Source organism: Physeter macrocephalus, chromosome 20, assembly GCF_002837175.3.
Source record: "Physeter macrocephalus isolate SW-GA chromosome 20, ASM283717v5, whole genome shotgun sequence".
NCBI classification, from domain to species: domain Eukaryota; kingdom Metazoa; phylum Chordata; class Mammalia; order Artiodactyla; family Physeteridae; genus Physeter; species Physeter macrocephalus.
Window position 1 is genome coordinate 83,670,745 of NC_041233.1, and position 20,647 is coordinate 83,691,391.

At 58.9% G+C, this 20,647-nt stretch overlaps 1 protein-coding gene across 15 annotated transcripts in view; it reads left to right on the forward strand.

The window, feature by feature from the left end:
- The window catches only part of JAKMIP3 (Janus kinase and microtubule interacting protein 3), a 45,472-nt gene that overhangs the window by 2,502 nt on the left and 22,323 nt on the right, over positions 1-20,647 (forward strand). For 3 of the 15 annotated variants that reach the window (XM_024121455.1, XM_024121456.1, XM_055080998.1), the window contains exons 2-5: positions 11,827-12,324; positions 17,951-18,166; positions 19,602-19,721; positions 20,277-20,423. In XM_024121455.1, coding sequence (XP_023977223.1) covers positions 11,827-12,324; positions 17,951-18,166; positions 19,602-19,721; positions 20,277-20,423 — 981 coding nt within the window. Of the gene's footprint in view, positions 1-11,826; positions 12,325-17,950; positions 18,167-19,601; positions 19,722-20,276; positions 20,442-20,647 lie in introns of all 15 variants that reach the window. The other 12 variants (XM_024121457.1, XM_055081001.1, XM_055080999.1 and 9 more) reach the window with 7 other exon arrangements.

Below are 20,647 nucleotides of genomic sequence, written 5' to 3' on the forward strand. Positions count from 1 at the left end.
CCGGTTCCCCTGCATCGGCAGGCGGACGCGCAACCGCTGCGCCACCAGGGAAACCCCAAGTTACAGTTTCTTGAACGCACCTGCGTGTCTCTTTTTAAAGCATAAATGACACACGGTTCTGAGTCCCTTTTTCTTCTTCCCTTCACCGTGTGTCTGGGAGGCTGGAGCTCTCGAGGGTCCCTTCACCCCACTCACGTGGTCCAGCACGTGCGGCAGCCCCGCGGTGAGCACCCCTGTCTGCGTGTCCTGGACCACACGTGCAAGAGCGCGTGTGACTGCAGTGTGACAGTGACCACAGCAGGGCCCATGAGAGTGCAGAGGGCCCTTCAGGGAGGTGGACGCGGTCGGAAGCTCCAGGACTCAGATCCACGTCGAATCCACGCCGGGCTGGGTTTGCTGCCCGAATGCAGGTTGCTCTGGCCTCACCAGCCTGTCAGCATTCCTTCCTACAGGCACCCTCGTTGCCCCGGCTAGAAAAGGACTCTGGTATCTTTTTTACCTCTGCCTGTGGTTCTTTCTAGTTAAGGCCCCTTAGGCTGTGGTTTCCAGACCTCACTGTGCATCAGAGCTTCCTGTGACTCTTGTTGAAAACACAAGACCCTAAAAGACAACCTCCTAAATGGGAGAAAATATTTGCAAATGTTATGAGCAATAAGGGGTTACTACCCAAAATATATAAACAGCTCGTACAACTCAACATCAAAAAAACATACAACCTGATTTTAAAATGTGCAGAAGAACTGAATAGACGTTTTTCTAAAGAGGAAGTGCAGATGGCCAAAAAGCGTATGAAAAGATGCTCAACATCACTAATCCTGAGGGAAATCAAATCAAAACCACAGTGAGATATCACCTTACACCTGTCAGAATGGCCATCATCAAAAAGAACACAGATAACAAGTGTTGGTGAGGATGTGGAGGCAAGGGAGCCCTTGTGCGCTGTTGGTACGAAAGCAAATTGGTGCAGCCACTATGGAAAACAGTACTGATGTTTCTCAAAAAACTAGAAATAGAACGACCATATGACCCAGCAATTCCACTCCTGGGTATATATCTGGAAAAAAACCACCAAAAACACTAATTTGAAAAGACACATGCACCCCAATATTCATAGCAGCATTATTTACAATTTCCAAGACATGGAAGAAACCTAAGTGTCTGTCAACAGACAAATGAATAAAGAAGATGTGGTACATATATGCACAATGGAATATTACTCAGCCATAAAAAAGAATGAAAATTTTCCATTTGCAGCAACATGGATAGACTTGGAAGACATTATGCTAAGTGAAATAAGCCAGACAGAGAAAGACAAATACCATTTGACATCGCTTATATGTGAAGTCTAAAAAATACAACAAACTAATGAATATAACAAAAAAGAAGCAGACTTGCAGATGTAGAGAACAAACTAGTGGTTACCAGTAGGGAGAGGGCAAAGGGGAGGGTCAGGATAGGGGTAAGAGATTAAGAAGTACAAACTATTATGTATAACATAAATAAACTGCAAGGATATATTGTACACCACAGGGAATATAGTCAATATTTTATAACTATAAATGGAATATAACCTTTAAAAATTGCAAATCACTGTATTGTACACCTGTAACTTAGATAATATTGTACAGCAACCATACTTCAATTAAAAAAGGAGAAGAGAGGAAAAACCCCAGAGGCCCATGGCCTCACCTGCAGAACTGAGCTCTCCGAGCCCCGGCTGCTCTGAAGCCTCCACTTTGGGCTTCGCTGCCGAGAGCTACCTCCCCACAGGGTAGCCGCCCGTCCACCTGGTCCTGCTGCCACCCCTCTCTTCTCCCCGGCCCTTCTGCCCCCCTCCCCCGCCTCCTGGCTGAGCTGGAGCTGGGCTGGAGGGAACAGTGCCCCAGGGGCCGAGGGGGGACGTGCCATCCCAGGGAGCGCTGGCCTTCCTGCAGAAAGATACACCCAGGTGGTGTAGTAGGTAATGACCCCTCATTTCTTTGCTCAGCCTCCAGGGCCTGTGGCTGGCCCAGAGCAGGTGTGGGGGCCAGTGGAAAGGAGCAGGAGGGGTACAGGTAGACCAGGAACACGGGCCCGGCCACGAGACCTGAGGACATTCTCTGAGCCCCCGCGTCATTACCTGCCCCCGCCCGACCTCCCGGCTCCCACTGGTGCCTCCCAGCCAAACATCATTTAAAACATTCTAGATGTTTTTTAAATTGTATTTATTTTTTTATTTTTGGCTGTGTTGGCTCTTCGCTGCTGCACGCGGGTTTCTCATTGCAGTGGCTTCTCTTGTAGCGGAGCACAGGCTCTAGGCGCACGGGCTTCAGTAGTTGTGACTCACAGGCTTCAGTAGTTGTGGCACGCAGGCTCAGTAGTTGTGGCCCGCGGGCTCTAGAGCACAGGCTCAGTAGTTGTGGCTCACGGGCTCAGTAGTTGTGGCGCACAGGCTTAGTTGCTCCGCAGCATGTGGGATCTTCCTGGACCAGGGCTCGAACCCATGTGTCCCCTGCATTGGCAGGCGGATTCTTAACCACTGCGCCACCAGCAGAGTCCCAACATTCTAGATTTTAAAAAGTGTGTGTGTGTGTGTGTGTGTGTGCGCGCGCGTGCGCGCGCGTGCGTGTGTACAGGTACCTGCCACCCGGCGTTAGCACGTGCTGTCATTTTGGATTTGAAGATGAATGAGCCAGAAGCTGGCAGACCCACTGCCCGCCCTTATTTCCCCCCACGGTCCTGGGTCCGAGCCCAGCCTCGCCCCACACCCACCAGGAGGCCTGGGCCTCCCTGAGACCGAGAGCAATGGCGCTGGTCCCAGGGGGCAGCCGTCATGAGGATGTGGCCTCAGACATGGGCTCAGCTCACGTGAGGGGCTCAGTGGCCCCCGACGCGGCACCCAGGCTGGGGGTCCTCGGTTTCCGTCCCCCCGATGGGCGGTGAGCTGGGAGCAGCACCTGGTTTCCTTCCCAGCGCAGGGCATACACGGCGTGGGAACTGCCTGCCGTGTTTCCTCTTCGGTTCTTGCCTGCGTTTCCCTCCTCTCCTTACCGTCAGTCCGGTAAATAGAAGATGTGTCTGTGTTATCCTTGGAGTCTCTCCCGGGAGGGCGTCTCCTGCTGTGGCCACGAGCAGGGCTGCACCAGGACCACAGGCAGCTGCCGGGGAATCTCCTCGGTTCTGTCTGCTCAGCCTAGAGACGGACGCTTTACCCCAAACACGCGGTGGGTTGGTGGTGCCTACGCCCTGGCCAAGTGGGGAATAAGATGCGAATTCGATCTTTACGGCAGATGCTAACAACGTCCACCCTCGCCATCCTTCTGAAGTCTTTGCGTGTGTTAATGTCTTGTTACAACCGCAGGACAAAAGTGTGCGGCCAGCTCCGTGGACTTGGAGCCTTCCGTCCAGTTTCCAACACATGCCAGATGCTGCTGCAGCACCCAAGGAGGGGGGCCTGGTTCTGGACCTCATGACGGAAGTGGGTGGACGGCCGGAGGGACCCTTCCCCGGCCCCCAAGGGCCTGGACAGAACAGGGGTGGAGGCTCTCATGCCCCAGGGCTGGTGAAGGCGGCCTCAGGACCGGGCGCCAGCTCCCTCCTCTTCCTTATTAGGGACTCAACACCTCGTCTTGCAGGTTGCGGTTTCCAGGGTCAAGAAGGTCCCTGTGGAGCACAGAGAGACGCCGATGTACGTGGCAGCCGCGGGCTAAGCGCCGCGGATTTCAGGCCCATGGTTAGTTCATCACCGAGGGGGACGTGCAGGAATTGAGACTTGACAGCAAAGAATGAAATTATTTCAATAAAAACAGGCCTCTCCTGCTGCCAGGGTGCTGCAGATAAGTGGGACCACCTGGGATGGAGACCCTTCTGAAAAGAGGGAGGAGCTTAGCAGGGAGAAGCGCCAAGGGAGAAGCCTCTCGGAAGCTCCGTCCAAGTTAACTCCACGTTGTCTTAAAGAGGAGGAAGTACTGGGATCCTTGAAGCGGAAAGGAGAAAGAATCATAGCGACATGACGCCCCTGTGTCTCCGTCACAGGCTCAAGGAGGCTCCGGCTCTAGGCTGGGCACAGAGCACCCCCGCTGCCTGCACCCCTCGGTCCCTCCTACAAGCCGTGCCCCCAGCTTGGCCTGGAACCGTGTGTGAGGAACAGAGCAGGCACACCCAAGCGTTACACCTGCTGTTACGAAACACACTAGTCCTAACTGGGAGGAGGGGACCCCATGGGGGGAACCCTGTGCTGAAGTCCGGCCACCCCCCAGCTCCGGGCCATGGACGGCCACTCAGGAAGGACTTACTGAGCACCCTGCCCCCAGGACCACGTGCAGGTGGAGGGAGACATGTAAGAAACAGGAACTGGGCAGCCGGGCAAGGTTACAGCCTACAGGCCGACATGCTGGGCGCTGGTGTGGGCTCTCTGCTCGGCAATCAGGGAGGGCCTCCTGGAAGAGGTGGCCTTAAACCAGCCGGGACAGGGAAAGTGAGGAAGTGAAGGTGGGAACGAGGGCGCTCCCGTAACGCAACCGGTGGCCAGGAAGGGCGGCAGGAGAGGTGGCCCAGGGGTCAGGCCACGGAGGGCCATGCAGGTGGGAAGGACCTAAAAATGTACCGTCTGGACCAGGACATTGGAGAGAGACGGAGACCCACAGGGGACCATGAGCTTGGTTGGCAGCTGCCTTCCGACTAGGTACGTCCTGCTCACCAGCTCAGTGTATTTCTTACCATTGAGTCATGTGAAAAAAGCGTGAAGGTCGTTGTCTTTCCAAAGCTAGTGAGGTGGGTGATGTAGATGCCAGCGTGTTGCCTGTTTCACAATGAGGAGGGGCTACAGCCGGGAAGCCGAGAGGGGGAGACGGAGAGCAGGGAGAGGATTCCACGCCAGCAGCGGGAGGCCCTGTGCACGCAGGGCCGGCGCCCGAGGCCGCTGGCACGTCTGCCCTGTCCCTGGAGAGGAGTGGGGGGATGACACGGGAGCGATCTCCAAACCCGCAAATCCCAGTTACGCCCCAGACTCCTGTGGGAAGCCCCTCCCCCCCACACCCACACGGGCATGCTGCGTCCTCACAACAGCTCCAGAGGGCAGGCCGCAGACTTCCACTTCTCGTCTCTGTGGGCAGAGCCACTTGGGACCTCGTAGACAAAAACACTGCAGAAAAGAACACACCAAAGAAAAAAATGAGCCAGAGGAAGAATGCCTCCCCCTCCCGCTGATAACCTGGGAGACCGAGAAGCAGGACCCAAGTGTTCAGGAACCGGCCCAACATGCGGAAGACCACAGGCAGCTCCCAGCGCCAGGGAGCGTATGAGGCTCGCGGGGAGTCGGGGGCCGCATCGCAGAAAAGAACACACCAAAGAAAAAAATGAGCCAGAGGAAGAATGCCTCCCCCTCCCGCTGATAACCTGGGAGACCGAGAAGCAGGACCAAGTGTTCAGGAACCAGCCCAACATGAGGAAGACCACAGGCAGCTCCCAGCGCCAGGGAGCGTATGAGGCTCGCGGGGAGTCGGGGGCCGCATCCGTTCATCCAGAGGGAAGCGCTGCCGCACCTGAATCGGGAGCGCGGCTGCGCGCTTGTCCCGTCCGCACGCGCACCTGGGCCAGGGCACCTGGCCGGGGAGGGGCAGGGGCAACACCAAGCAGGCCCTCCGACGTGGGCGGGGCTGCGGGTTCTGCTCTAGTGTCTGTTCCTGAAATGGACCCGATTGTAGAGCAGTCGTTGGCGGTTGGCAGGAGATAATGTTTCTAGAAGTAAGACCGCAGAGGAAAACATCCTTTTCTTTTTTTTTTAAATTTTTATTTATTTATTTTATTTTATTTATTTTTTTATATAGCTGGTTCTTATTAGTCATCCATTTTATTCTTATTAGTGTCTACATGTCAATCCCAATCTCCCAATTCATACCACCACCACCACCCCCCGCCCCCCGCCACTTTCCCCGCTTGGCGTCCATACGTTTGTTCTCTACATCTGTGTCTCTATTTCTGCCCTGCAAACCGGTTCATCTGTACCATTTTTCTAGGTTCCACATATATGCGTTAGTATACGATATTTGTGTTTCTCTTTCTGACTTCCTTCACTCTGTATGACAGTCTCTAGATCCATCCACGTCTCTACAAATAACCCAATTTCGTTCCTTTTTATCTCTGAGTAATATTTCATTGTGTATATGTACCACATCTTCTTTATCCATTCGTCTGTTGATGGGCATTTAGGTTGCTTCCATGACCTGGCTATCGTAAACAGTGCTGCAGCGAAACGTGGGGTGCATGTGTCTCTTTGGAGTATGGTTTTCTCTGGGTATATGCCCAGTAGTGGGATTGCTGGGTCATATGGTAGTTCTCTTTTTAGTTTTTTAAGGAAGGAAAACACCCTTGCTGGTAGAAAAGTGATGTGTCTAAAAGCCTGTCTTAAGCAATGAAATAGGATCCCTCCCAGGGGCACTGTTTTATCCATTCAGCTTAAACTTCTGTAGGCCCCTGAGCTGTCTCCAGGGCCCTGCACGTTTGTTGACTGGCCTTTGAGAGCTCCAGATGTTTGCGGCATTACAAGTGGTGGCCCTTTCCACCCAGGAACAGGCGTTGCACGGACCGCGCCAGGGCCCTGGGACCACGAGGCACGCCGCTCCTGGCCGCAGTGCCCGGCGCACCGTGCTGCCCGGCGCTGAGCGTGGAGTGCAGGGCCCACCTGTGGCCGGTCCGACGCTGCCATTGAAGAGATGCGCCTTCTCTCTGCAGCTTAAATCAGCAAGGGCACAAGCTCAGCTTTTAAACGTAATTTGATTCTGATGCCTTCTCTTCTCGTGAATAACATCTGACAAACTTGACAAACAGCATCTCCATTCTATTCAGCAGTTTGTCGGTGGAGGGCCGTGTACCCAGGCTCTGTCTTTCCGGCATCACGACTGCCGTCACTCTCAGGAACGTCGCGGTCAGGACTGTGCGTGGGGCCACCCTGTCCTGTGACACCCGCTCTGTGCCAGGTCTGTGCTGGTCACAAGCCGGGCGTGGTCCATCCTCGTGGGGCTGTGGTCTGGCCTGAGCATTGAAGCCAGTCTTGACCAAGGATGGTAGCACGGCAGTGTCCACCGCTGCTGAAACGGCCGACCTGCGAGCTGCCTGGGCCATTTCTTTCTAAGAGCAGGTCTGAGCCATTTGGCTAGTCGCCGTGCCGGTGCCCCACCCGCTGGGAAAAGGCTGCCTCGGCCTCATGTGGGACTCGCCAGTGTCCCCCCGTCTCCAGCCCCAAGATTCCTGTTCAGTTTCCAGGTCTGCCCTGATGCTGTCTGAAGTCCCCTGCTCTGCCCCTGAAGAGTCCCAGGCCCGTGGTGGCCTGCTGGGCCCTGGTCCAGCCCCCATCACTCCCACTTCACACGGGGCCGCAGCACCAGGGCCTCCACCACGGGCTGACCGCAAGGTCCCGTGAGGGGAAGGCAGGAGCATCCATCAGAAGCACATCCGGACGTCCAGCCATTCCATACGGTCGGGCTGCCGTCTGTTTTCACCTGGCAGAGAGGCTCGCTGGGCCTCACGGGGTGGGACCCGATTCCGGGCACTCGTGAGTGGGAGCAGGGCATCCTCAACCCTTTTATTGGATGCTGCGGAACAGCTGGTTTTAACTGTCCTTCTCACATGTTTCACAGCCCCAGAGAGCACACCACAGCTAGGGTTCCACAACCCATGTGTGCATGTGAATGTACACGTGTCTGTGTGTGTACACACGTGTACATGGGTGAGGACAGTTGTGCGTATGGGCATGTGCATTGTGTGTGTGTGTGTGTGTGTGTGTATGTGTGTGTGTGTGTGTGTGTGCTGGGGCCTGTCTGGAGTGATCAGCAGGACTAACGGGCCTGGCCCCGTGTCCTGGGTTTCCCGCAGCCCTCCCAGCTCTCCCCCAGACTTCGTGTTAGACCCCAGGAGTGGAGCCACGACGACTCCCCTCCTTGGCCTCACGCTCAGACTCACCTGGACAGGAAATTTAAAAGGAGTCCCAAGGCCCAGGCCACCCCTTGCCCAATGACAATAAGTCATCATTTTGGGGTGTGAGATGCAGGCGCCCATGTTTTTTAAAGCTTCCCTGGTGCTGCCGTGCAGTCAAGGTGAGACCCACTTGCCTGAAGGGTCTTTGCCCAGAAAAAGTCTTCTCTGCTTCGGAGACTGTGCGTTAATTTCCAGGAGAAGGTCAATGAGAACTTTGGAGTTTGGAGGAGAAGCTGTTTATTCACATGCAGGTTTGTGGAGCAGACAGGGTTCCACAGGGAGGAGGAATCCTGACGACAAACCCACCCTCCCTCCGTCCTCCCCCTCCTCCTCCCTCCATCCTCCCCCCTCCTCCTCCCTCCGTCCTCCCCCTCCTCCTCCCTCCGTCCTCCCCCTTCCCCCTCCCTCCCTCCATCCTCCCCTCCCTCTCCCTCCATCCTCCCCCCTCCCCCCTCCCTCCCTCTTCTCTCCGACTCCCCTGCCTCCTCCACTTACCAAAGTGAACTTCGCTCTGAAAGGGAAAAGAGACAGGCCAGTCTGTGAACAAGGCAGCAAGGGGGAAACATGCTGAAAGATAATGATAAAAACTGGTGCTTATTTGCAGGAGTTTATGGTCTGCAAGCAGGTTCCTGTGCTTTTCTTACTTCCAGCCTCTGAGGAGGGTACAGTGAGGCTGAGCTTGTCACAGAGCTGCTGGGAGCTCCTAAAAAGTTCTGCGTCATGGAGAGCTGTTTGAGCTCAGGGATCCGGGTCATGTCGGTCGATCTTCAATTTTCTGTGCTTTTGGGGGCCAGGGGCCTTTGACCCCCTCCTCCCCAGCACGCTGTGTCGTGTGTCCTCTGCTCACTGCCTCTACTCTGCCCCTTTCCCCCCTCCACCCGCTGGAGCCGCACACCTGCGCACATCTGCACACACCTGCGCACACCTGCGCACACCCTGCGTGCCCGCCATCAGCCAGTCTCCGTGGCCAGGGGAGCTTGTCGGTTCGGCCCAGACACTAAGGGAAGGAATTCACCGCCCCTTAGTGGACGGAGCCTCAGAGAGGAGAGGAGCGGTGAGCGCGTGGCAGAGACAAGTACCAGTGCGCTCACGGGCGCCTCCTGGCCGGGCTCCCAGGAAGCCACCGGACTGGTCTTCATGGTCAGTGCCTCTGCCCAGAACTGCAAGTGAGTGAGCCCAGCTGAGCGCCGATTCCCAGCCACAGAAGCGTCTCCCGGGACCCTCACTCGTTTTGCTTGTTCTTCTCTCCTTCAGCTGCCAGATCCCTTCCTCTCCAGCTTCCGGTAACCACGGTGGCCGTCGTGGAGGCAGGGCTTCCAAAGGGAGCCCAGCCGTGCTGTTGGCTCTGTCAGAGCCAATTGCTCCAGCAGCATCGGGGCTGCTGCGGGGACGGGCAGGGAGGCCGGGAGGCCGGCCCCGTGTCGGCTCAGTTTTCGCCAGGCCTCTCCTGCAAGTCTGATGTGGGCTCTGGCAGACACCTATTCCACAACGGAGTCACGGGCACTGGACCGAAGGATAACCACAGGCGGGTGTAGTCTCCATTTTCACTCCACACAGCTTAGCTCAGAGTCAGGGTTAAACCCCATCTAACCCTGAACTGTTCTGCTGATATATCTCTCTCCTCCACTCTCTCTCTCTCTGTCTGCTCCAAACAAAACAAAACAAAACACACCTCTATGATGCATGCTACGTCATTTCTCCTTTCTCTGCTGATTCCCATCCAAGAGGGTGTGCTGAAGGTGGGTGTTACGTCGTCCATCAAGGGGAGGAGCTGGGCTCTGGATCTCAGGTGCGGGTGCGCTTCTGGCTCCACCACGTCCAGCTTCAGGACCAACTCTGCCGACCTCTGCACCCCACCCGCTGTGGGGACGGCAGCGCCTCCCGCCCTGAGCAGGCTCTGAAACGGCGCCAGTGGCTGCCCTAGAGAGCCACCACGCCCACACGACTGAGAAATACCCCCCTCCAAATCTTGCTTTTCTGGGTGTCTTGAACTCAATTTAAACTGGACAAAAGGGAGATTCACTTAAATGGAAGATGAATAAATATCTGTCTGGTCGAGGCTTTCAGCAATAGCCCAGTTCTCCAGGCAGAAACCCAACAGCTGGGCCGGCGCTCACTGTGCCTGCCCCGTGTGCCGCTGGGGACTTGTCAGGGGCCCCGGTTATTAGAGTTTCTGCAAGCACTGCAGGGTCTGAGCCATCCTGAGGGAAGGCTCGGGACCGAACCCCACTTGACAATAGGGCTGCCCGTCGGGGTGCACCAGCTGAGGGAGTCAGCGTCCCAGGTCTGCCCTGAAGGGGGAAATAACAGAGGACAAGGTGGCCACGGCTCCCACCTGCTCCCGGGAAAGCCGGCCCTGGCAGGGGAGGCAGACAGCTCAGCCACAGAGAGAGAGAAATAAGGCACTTTTGGGAGTGACGACTGCTGTGGAGACAGTGACACAAAGTAATGGGGTCGCTGCAGTGGGCCCGGGAGCTCCTGACCCCGCGAGTCTGCAGAGGCTGCCGGTCGAGACCGCGGGAGACCGCTCGGGGCTGAAGCTGGGCCGGGCCGGGCAGAGCAAGCCAGGAGGGTGGCAGCAGGCGCACGTCCAGGGGTCACGGGGTCAGAGCCTACACGCCTCTGCCGGGAAAGAACACAAAGCGCAGGGCGTGCGGCCCCATGGAGCGGGGCTGCGGCCCATGCCTCGTTCTCCCGCAAGGATGCGCCCCGTGGGCGGCACGGGGTCTTGCAGATGGCGCCCTCTTTCCTGGGGCTGGGAGATGGTGCTGCTTTTATTCTAAATGCACCGGGAGACGGACGGAGAAGAGGGTCACACGGGGACCAGAGTGGTGAGCTTCGTGCTTCCTGAGCTCTCTCCGTGGAGAGGGGGCGATAGGAGGCAGCGGAGGCCTGGGGGCCATGGGGGGCCAGGGAGGTGACAGACACGCGGTGCACCCTGCAGGCGGTGGTGGCGGGACTCGCTGACGGGACTGGGGTGGCGTGACCGAGGATGACAGCCCCGGTCGAGGAGCATATGGACTGAGAACACAGACCTGTGAGGCGGGGCGGGGCGGTGAAGCGTCCCTCGGGACACGCTGAATGTGAGGGGAGGGCTCTGTAGGGTCTCAGCGTTCTGGCAGGAAGCGAGGGCACCCTGGGTGTGTCTGGGGAGGGGTGGCGGGGCTGTGAGCCCAGGTGTGCCTCCGCCGGGCTCCTCCTGATTGTCTGCCCTCGCCCCCCACCTAGACCCGGGGCAAGTCCGGATCCCAGCCGCTCTTTCATGCCCTAAGTAGATTCTGAGCGCCGGCTTCATGCCTCATGGTGTGTGGTGGGGTCATTCAGCCCAGGTCAGAGCTTTCGGATGGAAATCAATCATGCAGTAAAAAAAACCGAGTGTCCCCCAAAATCTAGACGTCAGACATCACGTAGACAGACAGTACAGCTGCCTAGATCGGTTTCTCCATTTGCCAAGAGGCCACAGAAGGTAAGCGAGCCGTCCCTTTATTCGGGCGGAAGGGGGAGGGGCCGAAGCCATCCGGAGGGCAGGAGCCCGCACCCCCCCTGCTCCCCACGGGCTGTGCCCGTTCCTGGGCAGATTCATTTGAGGGGGAGGGTTTCACCCTCCCGTGCACCGCAGATTTCCGGGGGCCCGTGTGTCTGCGATTTTACTCTCCAGGCTAGTGGGGCTTCCGGGCTTGACGCCTCCGGGTGCGTATTCACGCTGTCCTCCGCCAGGGCCTGATTCTGTTGTCAAGGCATGTTTTAATGAGCCATCCTCGAATAGACGGTCGCTCCCAAGCTGGCAAGGAAAACCACCTTTCCCAGGCTTGCGCTGGGTTTCAGCAGGCGCGGAGCGTGGCTCACAGACGTGGGCTCGCGCTGGTCTTGCAGGTCGGCCGGGCGGAGAGGGAGAAGAGCCAGGAGCTCCAGCAGGCGCGAGAGCTCCAGCAGCACAAGAGCGCCGTCCTGCTCTCCGAGCTCAGGGCGAAGCTGCACGAGGAGAAGATGAAGGAGCTGCAGGCCGTGCGGGAGACGCTGCTGCGGCAGCACGAGGCCGAGCTGCTGCGGGCCGTCAAGGCCAGGGACAGCGAGAACCAGCGGCTCCGGGCACTGCTGCGCGCCCCGCGTGACGGCGCCTCCGACAAGGTGCGCGCCGCGCTGCTGTCCGAGGCCAAGGAGGAGGCCAGGAAGGGCTTCGAGGTGGAGAAGGTGAGGATGCGGCAGGAGATCTCCGAGCTGAAGGGGGCCAAGAAGCAGGTGGAGGAGGCGCTGACGATGGTCGTCCAGGCCGACAAGATCAAGGCCGCGGAGATCAGGAGCGTGCACCACCTGCACCAGGAGGAGATCTCCCGCGTCAGGAAGCAGTGCGAGCGGGAGATCCGCCGGCTGGTATGTGTGGCGGGCGCGGGGCGCGGGCTGCGGGCAGCAGGGGCAAGGGGGCGCGGGGCAGGCATCGCTTCGGCCTTGCTCTCGGGCAGGGTCCCCCGCACGGCGCACCTCACACCCCTACTGTTGGTCGGCAGACTCCAGAGAGGCCAGGCTGCTATAAAACAGCGGGATGCGTTTCAGAACTCGCCACAGTCAGCGCCCCCCAGGGCCGGGCAGGCTGCAGTCCTCTGCCCTCCGCCCACCCGGCTTTCCTTCCCAATTCCAGTGTGGCCAGAACAAGGCACCTGCAAAGGAACCCCCGTTTCCTGGAAAGGGTTTCCGAAAGGTTCCCCTTCTCACAGCCCCAAGTTAAGCTCAAGCCAGGCAGGGGCTGGTGTTGGCTGGCATGAGTCCCGCACTCCATCACTAGCAGGTTCTGCGGTCTGTGAGCTCACCGGACCCAGAGAGGCGAGACCAGAGGCCCACGGCTGATGGTCATGGGCCCCAGGCCCTCCTGACGTTCCCAGGCTGTGCACTGTCTGGGAAAGCGTCGCCGCCCTTTGCAGGTCAGGAACTTCATCGGGTGCATCCTCCTGGCTCCGGAGACCAGGGCCCAGTATATGCGTGTATATATATATGTGTGTGTATATATGTCTCTGTGTGTATATTTCACATATATATCTCTTTCATATGTATATCATTGAAGACATACATGCCTGATAGCGAGAAGACCAATACTTCCCTTTTGAGAACACCGCCCCCCCCCCCGCCCCCGCAAGAGTCCCACAGCTCCACGTCTGTCTCACTTAGCCCAGTAGGGAGTGAATGGGCGCTGGGGTCACATTCCACACACCGCATCTCCCGCCCCTTCCACCAGGTGTCGCTGTTGGAAGCCGGTCCACAGGGTGCCGTCCCGCCGGCATCAGGGCCCAGCGCCCCCCATCCACCTCAGCTACTATTCCCAGAGCCCAACCATATTATAGAATATACAAAATAATTGTTTCCAGTTTTTATGGGATATAATTGACATACGTCACTGTATAGGTTTAAAAAGTGTACAACACGGTGGTTTGACTGACATCTATGTGAAACGATTACCCCCGTGAGCTTAGTTACCATCCATCAGTTCATGGAGACACAATAAAAGAAAAACCAAAAGAAAATTTAAAAAATTGTTTCCTTGTGATAAGCACTCTTAGGACCTACTGTATTAACAGCTTTCATATATTTCAATACATATCAATGTTCTATGTTTGTGCAATTTAAAGCAAATTAGGAAAAACACACATGAAGTCTCAGCTGCGTGCCCGACACACAGGAGGTGCCCCCAGAGCGAGGGCCACAGTGAGCGCCAGTTCCCGCCACCCGCGAGCCCAGCATCATGGCCCAAGCCTCCCTGCAGGGCCCTCTCTCCGCTGCGGCGCTGCCCCCATGGTGCCCCCTTGCTTAACTGAGGCCCAGCACGTCCTCGACCTTCTCGTTTAGGCTCTAGCTGGTGAGAGCATCCTGGCCCCTAGACCCGGCTGTGGATTCAGGGGTGACACCCGGCCCAGCTGTGCAGACACGTCTGAAGTGACCGTGACTGAGGCCAAGTGTGATGCCCCCGCCCGGGGGGACGGGCGGCCTTGGCTGGGAACGGGGGCTCCGGGGCATTTTCAGAGAAGGCGGGGTTGGGCGACAGGGAGTGTGGGAGCAGGGCTGGAGGGTGAAGGGTGTGGGGTCCAGAGGAGGCCCCACCGTAGGGGCCTGGGGGCAGGGCTGAGGTTTGGAGGGGAGGCGGGCTGGGGGCTGTCCAGAGGCAGGGCCTGGCCCCCCGAGCCACAGTGCAGGGCCAGCAGCGGTCAGGACGCTGCGGGCCAGAGGAGGGACGTGGTGCCGGGTCCCAGGACAGCCACGGTGCAGCGAGGTTCACTGACGCGGCCCCAGGGACGACCCTGCTGACGGCCGTCGGGGGTCTCAGGGCTCCCGCACAGAGTGACCCCGTCTGCAGTTACCTTGGAAGATATTTGGCAACCCCGCTTTCTTACAAACGTCAGGCAAAGAGTTGCTGTTTCCCCGGCCGTGGCACTGGCCCATCCCGGGGTGTGGTGACGATTTCCCTGGGTCTGGGAAGAGGCACGTGGTTCCGGAAGGTCAGAGGTCACCAGTGCTCAGGGAAGCGCTGGCCTGGGGGAGATGCGGCCTCCCCTTCCCCGTGCGCCGCCCAGCGCTGGACGCCGACCCAGGGCGTGTGTGACCGCAAGAGCGGCCGTGCCGCAGCCAGTGCCGGACAGGGTTGCAGCCGAGGGAAGGCCAGCCCGGGGGCCCTACTGCAGCCCAGGCACAAGGCTGGAGCGCAGTGGCCGTGGCCAGCCTGACCGGGAAGCCAAGGAGCGTGCGGGGAGGTCCGCGCCTCCGTGTCCTCGTGTGGCCAGCGCCCCGAGCAGAGGGGACCCTGCCAAGAGTGCTGCTTGTAGCAAACCTGGGGCCTGAATTCCCTGCACCCAGGGGGACGGGAGCCCCGCCTGCAGATGGGTCTCGCTGGCAGCCCGGCCCAGGGAGGAAGGGAGTGGACCTCCACAAGGGGCGGCCACTTTGCAAAGAACACGACAACTCCCAAGCGACCAAAAGCAGGAGACTCCCCCGCAGCATCTTGGTCAGTCTGGCTGGTGTTTCGGGGCCTGGCCACTGCCCGCTTGCCCCAGCTCTTCCGGCCCGTGTCCTGTGGCTCCAGCCAGTTTGGGGTCTTCTGGGTGCGGCTCACAGGGTCTGAAGGGGAGGCTGTAGCCATCTGTAGCCGTGTAAGAGAGGCCAGCAGGCAGCGGGCTGGCCCTGGTGAGGCGTGAGGCTGAGGGCCCCCGCAGGGCCAGGCGTAGGCAGGGTCAGGATGGCTGGGCCGGGCCAGCGGGCAAGGGCCGGGGAGCTCTGGAGAGTTGGCCCCTGCTTCGCCCCCGGGACCCTGGGTGCCGGCCGGGGGCGTGGCACCCCGTGAGGGCACAGAGCTCTCAAGGAGAAGCTTCCTGGAGGGTGGGGACGCGGCGGCCGGCAGGCACGCCCAGACAGAGCCAGGGAGGCCCGGAGCCGGGTGGGCCGCAGGGCTGCAGGAAGGGCTCTGGGCTCAGAGGTGCTTCTCACCCCGGGGCTCGCCTCGGAAGGCCCGGGGGGTTTCAGGAGGTGACCGCAGGATTGGGGCCTCCCTGCTGAGGCCCAGGCCTGTTGTTTTTAGGGCTCCCTGGATCTTACAGAAGGGAAGTCTGGAGCCCCGGGAGGCTCTGGAGCTACTTCGTCAGCCGTGTCCGGCTGCACAGTGACCCTGGCGAGACTCGGTCCCGGGGCGGGGGTGGGGGGGCTCCTGACCAAATTTTCACCCTGTCAGAGTGGAAGGGAAGGAGGTGGTTCGCTCCGACTTCCTCTGCGAGCTCAGGTGCGTCCCCGTCGTCCCAGCCGCGCCGGGCTGGTGACACACTCTGCGGACTGGGCTGCAGCAGGTGGGGACGGGGTGTGGCTCTGGGCCCCAGGAGCCGCTTCGGGCACGTTCATGCTGTGTTGTTGTGGGATCGGGGGATGTCTGTCGAGCATTCGCTAAAATACAAGCTCAGGTGGTTATTAAAAATTCTGCAAAACCAAAGAAGTACAGGCAACACCAATTTCAGCTTTCTCATAAAAACCTATGGTGTGGGATGCTACCTGCCCCCAGTTGTCTGGACAGCTAGTCAGAGTGGTTAAACGCATACAGAGACTGCCGTGAGGGGCGTGGGTTCTTCTCAGTGCTGCTTGCAGGTCAGGAGAACAGCCCAGCGTTCCCGCGGCCGCCCACTCAGGCTTCCCTGGCCATCCCGCTACCCGGGTTTGAATGTGCTCCCCGAGCTGGAAGCAGCCCCCTGAGTGAGGTGGGGGCCCCATGCATCCGACAGAGCGTGTCTCCCCTCAGCTGGGCGTGCCCGTGGTGCACACGCTCCTCCTTCACGGACGGGCCTCTGTGTCTAAAGCAGCAGGACCGGGAGATGCAGGAATGAGACCCTTGGCATGTCGGGCGCCACGAGGCGCTGAGCGCAAGGCCCCCTGGGATCTTAGAGGAGTTCCCATCTTCAGAAATCAAATTCCGCCCCCCCCCAGTGGGGTGGAAGCAGCCGCACGCATTTCCTTGGTGGGCAGATCTCGGAGCTCCACCTCGGGGTGGACCGGCTAACTTGGCCGCGTTACGTGGCACGTACAGTGACTTCCCTGGGAGGGTGGCTTCCTGGTCCAAACCATCTGCTTAAATAGCTGGTTTAAGTGGGAGAGTGGAGACTTGTTTTCACGTTTCCTGATGAAGGAAAAATGATGGTTCTAAAGTGTCTGTGCATATGACTGTAAATGTGAGACCAGAGAATATAGCTGCTTCTTAATATGACCTTATTTTCACCGGCCTCTGTTTCCACTAACTGAATGGGTTTGCCTCTTTCCCTTTGCTGTGTGCTCCAGGCAACGGGAGTTTAGCAATTAAGGATTTCTTTTCTTCTGTTCAGTGTGTGGCTTGCCTGTGAATTCTGGGATCTGGGCTAATTAGACATCTCTACTCTTTGTCCCAAGCTGACTTCAGCAGATGGCTGATTTATTAACTTACTCAAACCTTAAATAGCAAGCAAAGCGGCAGGATATCCTACCCTGCTCTGCTGTTTGAAATATGTTTTAAACCGAGTCTTCTTGTCAGTCTGGTGCCGTTTGTAATGACGCCCCCAGCACCCGAGCCTGTCTGTCTAAAGAATGGGCCGCACGGGGCCCGTTCCGCCTGGCCCTCCCCCCAGGGCAGTGGCCTGCGCTTTGGTCAGGGCCGCCCCTGTGGCAGCTGGGAGGGGCCCAGAGGCCCCTCCAGCTGTGTCTGGAAGGGCTGACCGCTATCAGGAGGTTGACAATTGAGGGAGAGTGGGCAGAGCTGCAGACCCCTCACAGCCACCAGACGCCCTGGGCACCCTGTCCTCCCGTCTGGAGCCTGCTTGTCCAGGGAGCCCCCCGCCCCAAGCCTCAGCGCAGAGGAAGCTGAATTTAAAATGTGGCTTTGCCTGTGAGCAGCCGGGCAGCGCCCCTGCTTTCTACCCACACCTTGGAGCCAAGGGAGGACACGCATGTTGGCCCTACACGCCGTCCAGCCTTCCCGAGCCAGGCGCCCGCAGGGCAGGAAAGAGGCCGAAAGGGCTTTCGGGCCCAGGGCTCCTGCTTCTCTGTGTTCACAGCCCGCCTGTTTTAACACAAACCTTGCTCATCCCACTGACGGGGTACGGGAAACTTGGGGAGCCCCTATTCTGCCTGACGTGTAGCAGAACGCAGAGGGTAGAGGTGGCCTCTCCAGACCCTGCCGGCCAAGGGGCCCCGCAGGCCAGCCTGGGAGAGGGGAGTCCTGCCAGGACCCCGGGGAGGCTGGGGAGGGGTGTGTGGTGGAGACGTCCTCGGCTCCCCCAGCTTGGTCTGAGCTGGGGAGTCGCGTGAGGCCTGGGCGGCGGCGCACGGCTCTCGCTTGGTCCAGGGCCACTTGCTTTGCTTCGGGTCTCAGAGCCCGAGACACCGGCAGGGCTGCTGCTGTGGGTGCCCCTCCTGACGCTTGTACGAGAGAGTCACTCCGCCTGTTTCTATGGTAACTGCGGATCTGTACCCTGCCTGCGTGTGTGATTGTGTTCTGTTCTCCTTGTAGATGGAGGAGATAAAATTTAAAGACAGAGCAGTCTTCGTGCTGGAGAGAGAGTTAGGGGTTCAAGCCGGGCATGCTCAGAGACTGCAGCTCCAAAAAGAGGCTCTAGATGAGCAGCTGTCCCAGGTCAAAGAGACCGACCGGCACCTGGGCAGCCCCAGACGGGAACTTCCTCACGCAAGCGGTGCAGGAGACGCCTCAGACCACTCGGGAAGCCCTGTAAGCACCTCCCATGCTTGGCCCGGCCACCCAGAGTCACAGACAGTGCTGCCCGCGGCTCACGGCCCCGCGGGCAGCTCCCTGGGGAGCCCAGAGCCCAAGCCCTCCTGCCCTGGCGACACCGACCGCGTCGGCAGCCCGCAAGCCAGAGGGACCCTCAGCTTCGCTGGCTTGGCCGACAGGGCCCAGAGACTTCCGTCTCTTCCCTTCCTTGTGACGTAGCACAGCACAAGCCCTCCCCCGTGCCCTGCCGTGGGCCCTGCCCGAGGCGTCGGGCTTAGCTGCACCCACCTCAGCTGCCGGGCCCCAGGCCGCGAAGGGTCCCTGCCCTCGCTGGTGGGAGTTGCGGCCGGGCTGCTCCATCGCCGCACGCACGTGGGCTTTGCCTCGCGGCCCGGGGCGGCCCCCTGCTCGCCCCCTCTGGCTTTGACCCTCCCGCAGCGGCTTCTGCCTCTCACGCCACCAGTCGCCCAGCCACCGCTTTCCGCGTGCCCATGCTGCCTTCCGCTCCTTGGGCTGCACGACGGCGCGGGGCGGGGACGCCGTCCACTTCCTCACGGCCGCTCCTGAGGCACAGCCCTCTGGGGTTCCGGGAATCCGGGAGGGCGTCTAAATTCCACGGACCCTCGCTGCGGTCCTTCCGGGTCTGCCCCCTCGCCTCTCCTGCACCTGCTGAATGAGGAACCGTTCCTCGGACCTTCCCGGACACGTGTCTGTTTGCTTTGAGGACAGAACCGCTTTTGAGCCGAGCCAGCCCTAGGACAGCGGCATTTTGAGAATAGAGCATGACATTTTATAATCTTATTATAAATGGCTTAACTGGATCAAAACCAGCTCCTGCTCTGGCATTCGATAGATTCCGGTAACTCCAGAGAAACTCTGAAGCCAGATCAAAATGTTTTCTTTGATTTTTCAATCAGGTTCTAGTGGTTCCCGAAGTGACCTCTTAGAAACTAAATCTGAGGGACCACTTTTCTTGGGAAACCCACTTTTGAAAGTCTAAGTTGAACACCTTTTCCTGGGCTCGTGTTATAACACGAGGAAAATTATGCCCCGCCTGCAGTGCAGGGCAGGCCCCCCTCCTGAAAGCTGCGGCCAGCAGTGGCCGCGTGAAGCGTGGTGCTGGTTTCCGGGGTTTTCTCGGCGTCGCGCAAACCTGCGGCATCTGCGTCGGCAGGCCCTCGCCCCCATATCTGCATGCCCTCGCCCCCCGCATCTGGATACTTCTGGACATTTCTGCTCCTTCATCCTGTCCCCAGCGTACGGTTTGCCGCGCCCACGGCGCTCCAAGCAGCAGCTGCCGGCCCCCAGGGCTGTTCGGAATCACGGGCGAGCGTGACGCAGAAGTGCCTTGGTCTCCCTGGTGTGTTGAGATTTGCAATGGTTTTTGTGTCTGTGTCTAGGAACAGTTATTTGCAGTTGATTTTTGTTTTAGGAACAGCAGTTGGATGAAAAGGACGCTCGGCGTTTCCAACTTAAGATTGCGGAGCTGAGCGCGATCATCCGGAAACTCGAGGACCGCAATGCCCTGCTGTCGGAAGAGAGGAACGAGCTGGTGCGTGGCAGCGGGGCGTCTGGGTTCTGTGGGCTTGTGGCTGCTGTGCGGGGGGGCTGAGGCCCCCTCTTCCCAAATTCCCTGTGGGAAAAGGAGGAATGAGGGTGACAGGGGTGGGCCTTGCGTCCAGGCTCCTTGGCTGTTTCCAATAAAACTTTATTGACAAAATCAGGTGGGGGGCCAGATGCGGGCCTCAGGAGCTGGCTGGCCGACCCCTGCCCCGCGTCACCGAGGCACAAGTATCCTCAGTTCTGCGTGTGATCGGGCACACGTGAGGACCTCGCCCTTCAGCGGCGCCCTCACCGTTAGTCCTCGTGGCCGCGGAGATTCCCCGGTGACCTGTGCTGCCGGGGTGGGAGCTCCCCAAGGGGCCCCAAAGGGTCACGAGCCGGGCTGCTTCCCACAGCTCTTATGGGCTGAATCGGGCACGGGCCAGGCTGCTGCCCTTTGTGGAGCCTGAGGCTTATTCTTCTCACTTTACTGCCTCTGTTTGCAGACTGCTGGTTCTCTGCACACTTTCAAACATCACTCTGTCTAATTTATTTCGTCTTTCAGTTAAAGCGTTTAAGGGAAGCCGAAAGTCAGTACAAGCCATTGCTGGATAAAAACAGACGCCTTACTCGGAAAAACGAAGATCTGTCCCACGCTTTACGTCGGATGGAAAACAAGTTAAAATTTATCACCCAGGAGAACATAGAGATGGTAAGGGGCCTCGCTCTCGTGGAACCAGCCTCTCCTACGCGAGGTTTGGTAACAAGATCGAGCCTTTGGTCTCGCGGGCGTTTGTGGGACCGGGAGCTCGCCGGCGGGGAGGCCGTCCACCCGCAGCCCACGGGCGGCTGGTGACCGGGCTGCTGGGATGCAGCAGCCGCCCTTCACCCGTCGGCCCCCTCGGCCCACGTGTCGCGTCGTGTGGTCTGGTTGGT